The sequence below is a fragment of the Chroicocephalus ridibundus genome, chromosome 3, assembly GCF_963924245.1.
Source record: "Chroicocephalus ridibundus chromosome 3, bChrRid1.1, whole genome shotgun sequence".
NCBI classification, from domain to species: domain Eukaryota; kingdom Metazoa; phylum Chordata; class Aves; order Charadriiformes; family Laridae; genus Chroicocephalus; species Chroicocephalus ridibundus.
In genome coordinates this window covers 58,785,384-58,798,916 of record NC_086286.1, presented here as the reverse complement: position 1 = coordinate 58,798,916, position 13,533 = coordinate 58,785,384, and the positions used below count along the sequence as shown (strand labels likewise).

At 47.0% G+C, this 13,533-nt stretch overlaps 1 protein-coding gene across 2 annotated transcripts in view; it reads right to left on the bottom strand.

Annotated features, from left to right (window-relative positions):
• AKAP12 (A-kinase anchoring protein 12) overlaps positions 1 to 9,225 on the bottom strand; it is a 31,251-nt gene extending 22,026 nt beyond the window's left edge. Inside the window, exon 1 of one of the 2 annotated variants that reach the window (XM_063329300.1) lies at positions 8,696 to 9,225. In XM_063329300.1, coding sequence (XP_063185370.1) covers positions 8,696 to 8,812 — 117 coding nt within the window. In that variant the 5' untranslated portion in view covers positions 8,813 to 9,225. Of the gene's footprint in view, positions 1 to 8,305; positions 8,329 to 8,695 lie in introns of those variants that run through there. The other variant, XM_063329301.1, reaches the window with a different exon arrangement.
• Positions 9,226 to 13,533: the final 4,308 nt, after the last annotated feature.

Sequence of the window (13,533 nt, the reverse complement as noted above, 5' to 3'; positions counted from 1 at the left end):
CCTAATACGTGTAAAAAAAAAAAAAATCTTTTTCAGCTTCCACATTTGATACATTTTAATTATATTCAGAATTTGCATAGGCTTGCCATAAAACAAAGGAGATATTTTTTATTTAAGAAGCATGCTTCTGCAAGTATGAAATGTGTCGTGGTCATTAAAAACTACTTCCATACCCTTTAATTTGTTTAATTAACTAGCTTTCCAACCGATTGTATTACCTTCCAAGAGAAACCATTTCAACTAATTAACCATGTCTTAAATCTCTATTCCTGAAGCGTAGGTTTGCAGTTCCTCTGGTAGAACAGCAAACCTTAATTACATATCATTGTCTTATTACTCAGCTGTACTCCCAAAATACTGCCATTGAAGCCCTGTTAATTAAGTGAAGGAACCACGGATACATCCCATCTTTCAGTGTAATGTAACATCCAAATGCTTAAAGCACCAAACTGGGATCAGAAAGATGCCACATTCCTGACAATTCTCTTCCAAAACCTACTAAAACAAGCTTTTGAATGGGGAGATCCATGTGTTTATTTTTATTAGCAATTAGCCTGCTGCAACGGAATTTCAAATCAACATACAAAGTGCCAGGCAAATGGCTTTCTTCTTATCATTCACCCCCCTTTTCACACACCGGGCGGGATCCGAGGGAAGCGCCGTACCCCAGCTTCCACAGGCAACGCAGTGTGCATTCGGGTTCCCAATTTTCAGTTCAGAAGCCCTTAATTAAGCCAAATTGTTTCCACCTGGCGTTGCTGCGCTCCTCAAAGCTGCCTTTCACAGCCACATAATCCACCTCACGAAAAAGGACCCCATTCTGCTCTACTGCCAATACCACAGATGGAATAATTTGGCTTCAGAGTTTTCACATGCTGAGACCAGATATTAAATAGAAGAAATACGGAATGGCTCAACACTCAGATTACATTCCTGCTTCTCACATCATCCTTCTCATAAATCTAAAACACAGGAACTCAGGAGGAATAAAAACGCCACACCACCGAACAAAGGCGCGTGAGCTCTGGGAAGCTCTTCTGCAGTTGCACACAGCGTTAACTGAATGGTAATAACCAATTAAAGAATAAAGACAAATGGACGCAGGAAATAACAACCTAATTCTTAAAGGGCTCTGAGACTCTTGGATACAAAGTTTATTAAAGGACAATTATTATTTTTTTTTTAAATAATAAATTTTACTCATTCATTCTTGTAAGAAGACTGCTAGACCTGCAAACACAACTACCACCTTAAATTTACTGACTCTTAAGAGCACTTGGCTATCTGAAGATAAATCCATGGATGACTATTTCAAGATGACACCCTTAGAATTAGCACCAACAATTCTTCGGAGTCACAGGAAAGGCAACAGCATTGAATAACTTAGCACTCCTCACTTGATTAAAAAATTTCTGTGCCTTTCTTTACAACTCCCCCTCAGTCAGCAAACCATTTTAAAGCTAGAGTCAGATGTATAGACATACACGTATAGACCCATAAAGTCTACCATTTGCCTAAGGGGCAATATGGACCTGCAGACTCTGCAAGGAACCAGGGTACAAAGGGATTAGGTACCCCAATGCAGTACAACTTGTCTCCTTTTTAAATTGAGCCCGGAGCGTTATGATAAAATATTAACTACGGTAACACTTAATATTCCCTCAGCTCCGAATTTATCCTACAGTCGTGATGCATTCAGGAAAGCAGTGACTAAACATCATCCCAAAGATTTGTGACCAAAATTCAGAAGTCACTGGATCTAGCAGATAACCCTTTAGATCTGTGAAATGCTATGACACCTTCCAGTATGGAGAACAGAATGACATGTAAAAACATTACTACATGTAAAACTATACACAGTTTTACTATGAGCTGGTGTAATTATAATCCCTGTTCACTCTGTAAATAAATGCAGTTTTGAAAGCAGGACATATCAGTCACAACTGAGTAAAAATGGAAATACATGAAAAACCTCAGTATTTTCAAATTTGACCAGACCTGCAGCATAACCCTACCCTGACAGGGAATAGGCACCTCTTTACCTCAGCCTCTTGGGAAAGAGTTTGACGTGATTCTTGACCACAGGAAGACACATTTAGATTTTCAAATCAAGTGTTCTACTTTAAATAACTGAATAATCAAAACTAATAAAACAATAGTATTTTTTGCAAATCAAAATGCACACAAAGGAGAAGAAAATATGCATCTTTGGGGGGCTCCTAATGTGAAGGGAGATGCAACAGCATCAGTAGTAAAAAAAGTTTTGTGTTCTTAGAAAAGTTGCTCAGGCTCTTTATGAGGGTCAGTGCAGTCTGTCCCTTTGCATTAGTCCTCAAAAGAAACTAATTTCAATTTTCACTCACATTAACTGCTTCATTTCTCTGAAGGGATCTAAATTGCAGTTTAGTCCAATTACGTCTAATTTAGTGAACTGTGTTCCCAATTCCATTGAGAATAGTTGCAAAGCTTAGACAAATATAAAGTCAAAGTTTAGAGAGACAGGTGAAAACCTTAAAGACAAAATTAACAATATTAGGAATGTCTTTATTCAGCTCTGTATATTTATCTACAGGTAATGAGGCATTAGAGTTGGCATGTTTATCAACATTTTTCAGGTTTCTGCGGCACACATTCATCACTGTCCTTCGATTTTTAATTAATTTATAAATTTGTTGTCTCATAAATGCAGGAAAAACTGAAGAGAACGGGTTATCCAGTTCACTGATCCTTCAGCTTCTTCATTCTGAAAACAAAGGGCCACCAGTGAAGCAAGACTTCGGCTCCTGCCATGCCTCTACTACACATCATGCACATATTTTTTTAAAGATTTCCCTCATATCCACCAGAAAGGCAGAAGCAAAAGGCGGTCACACAGCTAATGAGACTAAAATGCACAGGGCTTGTTGCCCACATCACTCCAACCAACAGTAGCTTCTGCTCTATTTTGCATTACAGCGCTAGGTCCAACTGCTGGACTAAATGCATACAAAATTAAAAATGTATAAAGTAAACTTAACACAGAGAATTACATGAGATACGGATGAACAGAAGGTCCCTGATCTCTCACTATATGTTAGCGCACGCTTCATTCACGTGCTATTCTGGAGGGGCTACCATCACCCAGCTTCTTCCCCCACCAGCAACCACCACCATTCCCAACATTCCTTGTACCAGGCCCGAATCATTCCAGGGATTCCTCACACCAGGGCCAAACACACTAGAGTTAATTTTGCCTCATTCTGTTAATCCTGCGACACTGATTCTACTTTAGATTACTAAAATAGCCAGATCCAGCTGTCTGGACAACTGAGCAAACTAACATAATAGTCTCTAATATTTTTCCTGAAGTTTGATTTTGAAACCTTGGGAAAGCTTGCAGCACTGTTGGTCCGCTCAGGGGGTCTGCTCTTAACACATGCTGCTTCATTAAAAAGATCTTCAAACACCAACATTTGGAAAAAAAATATAATTTAGGTCATTCCAACTCTTTGTTCACAGCAGTTTGTCTTGTTTTGCATTAGCTAAGGCATTAGAAGTTCATGGGACATTGCAAATTCCAGGTGGAAAAAACATAAGGCCCTTACTCTGTACGGAACATAACAGCATATTTAATTTCAGTACCTTATTTGTGGGTAACATCTCCTGCAGACAAAGTCAAGAGCCTTCTCCTTACCTTTCATTTCCTTGGATCCATCCTCTTCTGTTCTACCTCAGCCTGACTTCATTGTGGCATCTCCTTATGGATGGCTGCCCTCAAAATCCATATAGCTAAGACAAATCTGGCAGGTTTTACTCCCAAATCATCTCCATGATCTCTTTTTGCAACCTGCGAAGGAAGCATTACTCCCAACCTGTCATTCTGGTCCACACCTTAAGCCTGATCTGACCTGAGCTCCTTCCCAGGTCTCGCATCCATCAGCTCCCTGCACAGCAGTCCTGGGACACCACCAAACCTGAGCACCCCCATAGGTACAAGGCATCCAGACGCTAGGGATCAGTTAGAACAAGGACGGAGCACAAAGCAAGTCACTCTTCTTTGAGTAACTACAACCAGGACTTGCATTTCCGACCAGAAGGACTTTCAAAGACCCGACACTCCTCTTTGCATCTCTTTGACCTCTATCACATCAAACACAGGCTAATTGCCTCAGCTTTCGAAGCGCCAGGACACTCCCTCTGCCACCTCCCTCTTATCTCCTGTATGATGAGGGGGTTATTTCACGCTTTCTTTTGGTGGATCCATGACACCAATTTCCATTGTGCATTTTTTCAATCAAGCGTTTTTACGCTTTCTCCCCAGCCACCCCACAGGCACCGGCAGACCTCCAAGCCTTACCACCAAACTACATCAGGGTCTTCCTTCCTTCCCAGTCGGAAGAGAAGTACTTAAAGAGAATCAGACCCTGTTGAACCAGGAGAACCCTGCAGCCTCCTCATTCAAACCACATGCCTCAAACCGGGGCTTTTAGAGACACAGCCTAGGGACTTTCCTCTGGTACTCGATTAAGCTTAGTTGTACCATCGCTAATGTCGTATTTTCAGGCTGACTCAGCTCCCTCACCAGAACGCAGTTGTTTAAACAGCAGATGTAAGTCTGTCCCAGCTGTTATTTGTCAGGCGCTCAGACAATAAGACACTCTGACATCTCAGCTGGTAACCTCTTTAGAAGAGACAGTTCCAAATATTTACTGTCTAGCAGACACTTGCTCTCATTACAACGCAGGTAGCGTAATCAAGTTACTACTCAGAAATGGGAACTATCCCGAAAACACCATTTGAATGATTTGCTGCTCTGGAGCAGGGGCCCTTGTATACGAGCAAGCCAGGAACTCACCACATGACATTTTAACGCCATCAATTGCTGCAAAAGATTATCTCTGCCAAACCTAGATTTTGCTGCAAGAATAGCTTATTAGCATGCCAGTATTTTTCCCAGATTCTCGCTTTAAAAGTTATTCCCTACACCATTTCAGGTAGCTGCTCCAACCCAGCTCTGCTCCCTCAGCAGGGCCGCAAAGAGAAACCTGTATTTAAAACTGGTACCTCGAGCATCTAAATAAAATGAAAACAGGGGGTTGTTCGCAATTGCTTTAGCCGAGATGCTGGTAGGATGACGCAGCTCTCCTTGCATCGCCCACGTGGCTCATAGCTGCTTTATGTCCCACGGGACCTCGGAGGGTAGCGCACTGGCATCTCTTCCCAGTCTCCCTCCCATGCTCAGCATCCAAATGGGAAGTCGGGCGAGAGGCACGTCACCGCCACAAACAGAGAGGGAGCCCACAAGATGGAGATGCCCAAACCAACCCAGCCATGTGCTGCCACCACCAGAGGAGTCACCCAGCTCCCTGCCCAATCCTGGTCACAAGGTCCTGCCTGCTCCCACATACCTGCCTCTTCTTCTGTCTGAGTCCCAGAGCCAACACACTTTGCTAAATCAGCAGAGAATGACCTTGCCAAAGAAGCTGAAGAGCTTTCTAGAGGGGTAGCTCCTGGAAGGAGCTCGCCCAGCGCCAGAAGCAGCAGAGGGGAAGCTGCAGGTGCCCTGGGGAGGAAGCAGAAGCACAGCGCCCATCCCATCAGACACCTCAAAGCATCTGTCAGTCTGGGACACCTGAGGTTTGCCTGCTCTCCTCTTTGAGACTAACAATCTCGTTCCTACTTCTAGCACTATTATTTTTGAAATCTGTTAAATCTTTCTCAGGCCACGCTTCAGTTTTCTGTGCTGCTCAGGGCAGTCTGACAGGGAGGTTTCACAAGCAGACAGGGTCTACCAGCTCATTGTCATGAAAAGTTTTTTTCATTTCCCCTCCTGCCCTGCTGCAGATGCTTGTCTTGTCCTGGGCTCTGGGTCTCAGCTGGGTGTCACAGGAGACAAATGAATTCACTACCACATCAGGGAACTGGCCCAGCAAAAGACCCATCCGTTGTTTTCTGAAGGGTTACCGAGTTTAACCTGCTTACAGAAAGGCAAGGAGAGGTGAGGACCAGACACGGTGCAAAATGAGACTGCATCATCCAGGGTAAGACAGGGAAGAGGGACAGGGGAGGAAGAAAAGGAGGGGGAAAAAAGAGTATTGCTGCTCAAACAGCAAGGAGATAACTCCACCAGATCAGCCTCCTGTGGGACCACACCCTGCCCCTTGTTTTCAACAGGACTTTGGGTGTTGATTCACAAATCCGATGAATTCAGTTCAGGCATGCGAATGGATTAGTACCTCCAGGATCTGTCATGCTCCCCTGCGGAGGGAGCTTCCTGCAGCGGGGTGCCTATGCAAGATAAGGAGCAGTCCTCCACTGCCAGTTTAAACCTGGTCTGCTACAGTAAAAAAAAAAGCAATCACCAGTTTCAAGACCCAGTAACATGCTGGGCTGGAAACTCTGGAGCTGCTTTACGCGTAATTCAACTGTGTGAAAGGACGGGGTGAACAGCTGAGGTCCCAACCCCTTAAGCCCACGGTTAACCAACACCCAAAGGCTCCTAAATATCCCTCACGCTGTAGACCAAGTGTTTTACAGGGTCTCTCACACCTCCTGGGCTGCCCAAGTGAAAAACACGGAACCAACCGTTCACTCCCCCTTCCTGCAACTAGGACACCTCGAAAGCTGGTATCTGGCCAAAGAGTCACGTGTGAATAACAAAACAACTTAAAGACGATAAATCTGGCCCTTTCTAGAAGAAAAGGCAAAGAGGTTTTCATCTTGCACAAAAATATGATACAACTATGTCATGAAAGAAACTTGATTAAGTATTTCAAGGTATTTCAAGTGACAAAAAATCACAACTGCTGTGAGATTTCATAACCTACATTAGACTAGTTGCCCAGACAATTTACTTTTGATTGACTTGCCAAGGCTCACTCAAGTTGTATTCCATTAAAGTCAGTTTTCAAAGTTTTTCTTCTAAAAGAGGGGCTCGTGATAAGCGTTTTAATTTGGAAAGCACAAGAAAGAAGACCATCCTTCAAAACGTCCCCATTGTATCTTCTGCAAACAAATTAGCTCTTTGACAGATTTCTCCAGGGGCATTGCAGGATCTGGTAATTTTCAAATTCAAAGGGCTGAAAGGAGTAATGATGAAAAATTGTGTCACAAATCTGCAACAAACTACCTTGCTCTAGTAAGAGCAGACTAAATGAGAAACAAAAAAAAAGTATGACTAAACTTCATTAAAACTTTTCTTTTTATTCAATACAATAGAGGCAAAAATAGCTGTTTTAGAAGAACAGTAGTAATACATCTTCTTACAGCAGTGAAATGCTAAAAGAACTTCCCCATCTTTAAACAGTTCTACTTAAATAACAAGATAAAACCTCTTTGAAAACATTTTCCTAAAGAGTGGAAGACATAAATCACAGTATTAGTAACAATAATAATCTGTATTTGAGAACAGCATCAATGGTATTCTCTTTTTTTTGGGTCTTAGTTCCCATAACTGGATAAATACGGCTATGAATGTTATGTCCCTTCCTCTAAGTCACATTATCTTGATTTCTAAACAATCACAGTAGCCAAATGCTTGCCCTCTATAAACTCACTCCTGTCTAAATTTCAGCATCTGAAGTCTAAAATTGCCCAACACAACTGCTAAATATTTTGTTAACCAACACCAATTTCTAACGCTTATTTGGTTAAAAAGAAAATAAAATAAATCTCATTTAATTTAAAGCTCATTCTCAATGCGGTTTTCAAATCCGTCAAAACATGCTCAAGGAGGTCTAGTGGCAGCCGGGAACTATGGGAAATTCAACTTGAAAGTTAAATCTGAACCACAAGGTCAAAGAAACAAAGTCATAACCAGTTCTCAAGCTCCAACACACCCACGCACCAGCTACAGAAACTTCTGAGTGGCCCTGCTCCGAGGACCCAGTCTCTGAAGAGCCTGAAGAAGGGGATCTCGGTATAACGTGGTATTATTTCTCTCCCAACAAACTAACGCCTAACCCCAAAGCGACGCTATGTCAACACGCAGATGCACATAACCTCCCTTTCAGTCCCAGAATCCCCTAAACGCGCCTATTCCAGAGGGATAAATGGCTTCATTCATAATCTATTTTTAAACACCAGACACGTTTTAAAAGAATTTCTTTCAATTCTTCAACGTCTTTATTAAAAATAACACATACCTACAGCTCCTCTACTCCCTACTGGCTGAGAGTTGGCCAGTCACTCCCCCTTCCCCCCCCCCCCCCCCCCCAATGCGGTACGACACCAAGGGAGCACGAAAGCCATGGCTACCAGCCCGCGCCGCGGCCACCGCCCCCCACCCCATTTCCCCACCCGCAAAACCGCCGGCCGCGCCTCCCACCTGCATCCCCGGGTGGGGAAGAGCATGGCGGAGGCGGGGGAAGGCTGCGGAGGAGAGCGGCGGGAGCCCCGGGTACCGCAGGACCGCAGTCAGGAGGTTCCTTGGCGCAGACCCCGCCGCGGGTGGGTGCGGTCCTTCTCCCCCCCCAGCTCCCCACGGCCACGCACAAAAGCGGCGGCGGCGGGGCGGGGGGCGCGGACAACAGCCCGCTCCCCCCCGCCCCGCCGCGAGTTTTATGACTGCGGCGCTGGCCGTGTCGCAGTCCCCGTTGCCCGCCCGCCCCGGAGGTTGCCCACGGTTGGCGGCAGGTGCCCGCCAAAGTTTCCCCGGGGCGTGGGTGCTCCCCGCGTGTTCCCCCCCCTCCTCCTCCCCCTCCTCTCCCCGCTTTACCTTGGCGGTCTCGGCTTCTTCTGCCGGTAGCGTCTCCGGGGGGGTGCGGGGGGGCTCAGCGGCGGTGCCGTCCCCGTCCTGCGGGGCGGGCGGCTCGGTGGAGCTGCCGGCGCCCATGGCGCTGCCCGGGCGGGGGCTGGCGGAGGGGAGGGCGGCGGCGGCGGCGCAGCCGGGAATGAAGGAGCCCGGCTGTCCGCAAACTCCTTTAGGGAGCGAGAGGAGGGGAGAGGGGAGGAAAAAAAAAAAAAAAAAAAAAAAAAAAAAGAAAAAAAGGAAAAGAAAAAAAAAGAGAGAGAGAGAGCGCCAGCGAGGAAAATCACCTCCTCCCCTGGTCCCCCCGCCCGTCTGTCTCTTGCTCCATCACATGAGCAGAGCCCCGGACACGCCTTGCAGCATCAAACCGGGCTGATAAGGAGCGGCCAAGGGGGGCAGCGCCCTGCCCGCCGCTCCGCCGCCGCCCCGCCGGCCGGGGGCCGCTCCCCTCCCGGGCACCGCCGGGCTGGGGGCTCCGCCCGGTCCCCGTCCCTCCGCGGCGGCTCCGCCGAGCTGACTCAGCGCTTCTGCCCCTTCCCCGCCCTCACCGGGGCCGGGACGAGCCGCCGCCCGCCAGCACCCCCGGGGGGGCTCCGGTCCCGGGGCTGTGCCCCCCGCCCGGCCGCGCTGCCCTGCGCCCCCCGCGGGGCTTCGGCCGGCTCCCGGCCCCGGCGGCTCGGTGCCGGGGCCCCAAGCTTTCAGTGCTGTGGGCTTGCAGACCTCGGCCATGCTGGGCCTGTCTGCGAGAAGGACGTCCAGATTTCAGCTGTTTCAGAAGAGTAGGGTCCTATGTCTTGGGCAACTTTGGAGGAAAAAACCCAAAGCCTTTCTTTTCCTTTGTCATGCAGGACAGGTTCCCTTCCATTAATTCATGCCAGGTTACATGGCATAAGCAAGGAAAGCAAAGAATGTGGTAGTTTCCCTCCTCGCCTGGAGCACACAAAGCTGCTTTTCCAATGACACAAAAGCAAGACCAAGGTGTACGCAGGTGTGCTCTTACCCAGTACTTTCCAAAAGTATCAGCAGGGAAATGGCACATACATTAAAACAAATCAACCACAATGTGACAAATGGGTGGCGAACAGATCCATTCACTGTTCTTCGCCGTAAGTATAAAATATTTTTTTCTAAACACGTAAGTCTATCCATCCTCCGTGGAGTTTATTGTTAAAATCAGGTATGATCTGAAGAGTTCATAGTACATACTATGGAACCATATACAATTTCCTTTAGAACATTTCAACTAGTCCCCCACCCGCCCAAACACCAGTTCATTCAGAATAAAAGCATTCTTTTAAAAATCTATTCTACAAATTGCCTGATCTCCACACACAGGTCAATTTTCTTCCCTAAAAAAATTGAGAGAGATCAAGTCAATGGCTGAAAAAGCCCCTGCAGCAGCTCCTCTTAGCTAATATGAGAACCTACCAGAGTCATTGGCATTCAGCAGAACAAAATTGCTGTCGTGGATCATGCAGATGGAATCAACATCTCCCCCTTTCTGCTTAGTCTCACTCATTTTCAGATCAGCCTTTTTTCTTATATAGATGTGGGTGTGTGTCACAGCAGGAGCACATTGTCCTAAAGCCACTCACCTGCCCAACAGTTTTCTTAATCTTTCGTTATTTGTTCCTTGTCTCTGGGATTTGTTTTACAGGAGAGCAGCAAAAGCAAGAAGGGAGTGAAAATCAGTTGTGTGGTGACCTCATTCAGGGAGGTGGAAACAAACCCCACTGAAAGTGGTGGTTAACCCTCGGCTTTGCCAGGGCTGAGCTGCCGGGGACCTGCACGCTGAAGGGCAGAGCACTCCGGTCCTCACTGCAGCAACAATACATAATACGCTCTCACCTCCAGGCAGCCTTTGAGGACAGAGACACGGAGCACGTGAGGTGCCTGGCAGCTGCTAGGAGAAGAGCCACAGGTCTAAGCTTTTGGTCATGTCTAACTTGAGTCTCTGTAGAACTTCCCCATAGCCACCTAATGCTCCTAGATCACCCACAACAGGGGAGCAAGAAGCCCTTTCCCAGCCTTCCCTGACTGTCATCCTTCAGTGCCCATGTCGCTGGTGGACGAAGAGCCAGCGCCACCTCCATTCCCCATCAAATCTGCCTTTCTCCCTGCCTTCAGCTGCTCCCTTCCAGGTGCTGCTGAGCACTGGGGCCTGCCCAGCTGCTGCAGGGACATCTTGGGTTAGTTCCCCTTCAGCCATGGACCCTGGGCGTGGACACAGAGAGTCTCCTGGGTTTTGGCGAGGGGAGGGCCAGTTGTGGGGCTCAGTGGCACAGAGAACAGCCAGGAATGGCAAATACAGTGGGAGGGGATATCAGGGATCTGCCAAGGGAGTTTCTCAAGAAGGGAAATGCGATGGAATTCCAGGTCTGTGCCATGTCATTTCTCTTTTCACTGCTCATTGACCACAAAATGCTTTTTTTGCAAACAGCTAGAACACAGCCTCCTTCCTCCTATCTAAAGTTGCTCTTTTTGCTCAGCAGAGCACCTCCTGCTCCATGCCCAGTGGCCTGGGAGCAGAGCTGCTGCAGACACTGGGGGTAAGCCTTGAGGGAGACCCCCCTCAGTGCGTGCCTGTCCACTGGTCACTTTCTGAATGCAGATTTCTTCCTTTCCGTTGCAGCTCTCCAGCTACATCTATTCGGTGAAATAAGATGTGCTGGGGACTGCTTTCTGGTTGTAAGGTCGAGCAGTGCAGCACAGCTTGTGTGTACACAGCTGACTTCTCCCCACTCCGAACCATCACGTCTCTGCAAACTTGTGGTGCAGGCAGCCGTGGGCCAGTGTCCCAGCCCTCTTTAATCCCTTGTACGGGCACAGCTTCCGTCTCCTTTCCTTTTGCATTTGTTTCTTTATTTGCTTTTGGTTTTTTTTCCTGGCGTAAATATAGCCTAGGGACTTTAACAGAGATATCCAACATCTCCACTCTCGGTTCCCTTTTAGCCTTTCATGATGCTCTGTGCCCTCTCTGTACAGGAGGAATCGCGATGAATGACAGGTCTGACTCTGGCATGTGTCGGCCTGTGTTTCTCTATCTTCTGCCTGTGTGTACAGCGGTTATTGTCCAGACCTTTGCCCTGAACACTGCAACTGCCTCTTGCTATATCGAAGTGTTTTTCAGGCACAAAGTCTGTTTCTCTTGACAGCCTTTCCAGTGAAGTGGAGTCACGTATGCTTCAGATGATCCTCTCCCTAAGTCACCAAGTGTTGGCACAGAGGCAAGAATAGTCAAGCTATTGACAGAAGTATGCATGCACACCTTTTAGGATGAAACCAAGGAAGCCAAAAAGATAATATTTCAAGCTCTACTGGCATGTTATCTAGACATATTTCCAGTAAGACATCTTTGAGGAAACTTCCACTAAGAGGTCCAAGCACGGACCTTCCGAATGGCAGGACAATATTGTAGCACTGCAGCTGGCATGTCATTGCTTTAGACAAGATGTCTAAAGATCTTTGAGATCTGGATAAGTTTCATAATGAGATTTAAAATGCAGAGTCTGTGGTCAAGGTTTAATTTACTTACTTTTAAAAATTGCTACTTAGAATTGACGTAACTGGTGCTGATGCATTTGTAAAGGAGAGATGAACCACGTGTGTCTGCCAGTGATGGTGAGCTGTTTTCCTGCCGTCTTCTGCCTCATTCATGATTTTCCCCATCTGCTCCTTGCGGCCTCGACTCCGTTGGTCCCGGCAAGTGACCACGCGCTCTGCTGCTGTGCCTGAGGAGCAGCGGGGTGGGATGGGGAGTCGGCGGTGAGCTGGGGATGGGAGGGCTGGTCCCCAGCACCTGCGGTGGGGAACAGGGCTGCCTGCCCAGCCTGCCTGCCACGGGCTCCCCAAATCTGACTCTGACCCGGGCCGGCTCTTCACAGGGTTGTGCAGGACAGCGACTGGGAGCACTGGCAGCCGCCTGGAGCCCTGTTTACACGAACACTCCTGCTGCTTTTATCAGCGGCGGAGCCGCACCGGGATATTTTTGGCATAAAAGCTAAGTGGAAACATATCATATAAGTGTTCTCAAAATGGGAAGCTCTCGAGAACATACCTTAGATCTGGATAGAGAATGTAGTGCTCTGACTTCACCTCAGCTGTATTTACTGGCTGTCTTCAGCTTTTTTCCCCCCTTTTTTGTCCAGTTGTGATAGGAAATCCCAGGATGCTGTTAGAAATAAATGCTTATGCCTAAGGAGCCAATATGTATCAGCCTAGCAAAATACCAAAGAGTGTAAAAGGAAGAAAATGACAAAAATAGCCATGTAAAAATAGTTTGCTTGCAAGCAGCACTGATAAGGCCATAGGAAGAAACAGTGAGAAAGGAACAAATTTTGCAAATTTATCTGGGAGAAAACCCTGTCTTTACTTCTGAGGAGCTAACATACCCCAGAAAAATCACACCAATGAACAAAACGAACAGAACCTCTACATCTGACATGTTCACATCATAGAGGTGATCTGGATCAGAAAAGACCTATTCATGGATAATGACACACATCTGTGCAATTTAAAACACAGTATTAGTAGCAGAAATTGACTTTCAGTCTTGAATTTGATGATTATTTAGGTAGAGGCCATGCATATGAATAATAAGTGTGTCATCCAGTGCGTAGCTGCACATTACTGCAGGACCCAGAGACCACTGTTGGACATCCCGGAGCCGTTTCAGGAGAGGCAGACCCAGCCTGGAATATAGTTTCTCTCCTCACCAGTTCCCCATTTACCCTGCTCTTCCCAGGAGGTGTTGGACAAATACATTAAGCTTCAGTAGCCCACCTGTCATCACCTGCCCACGGGCA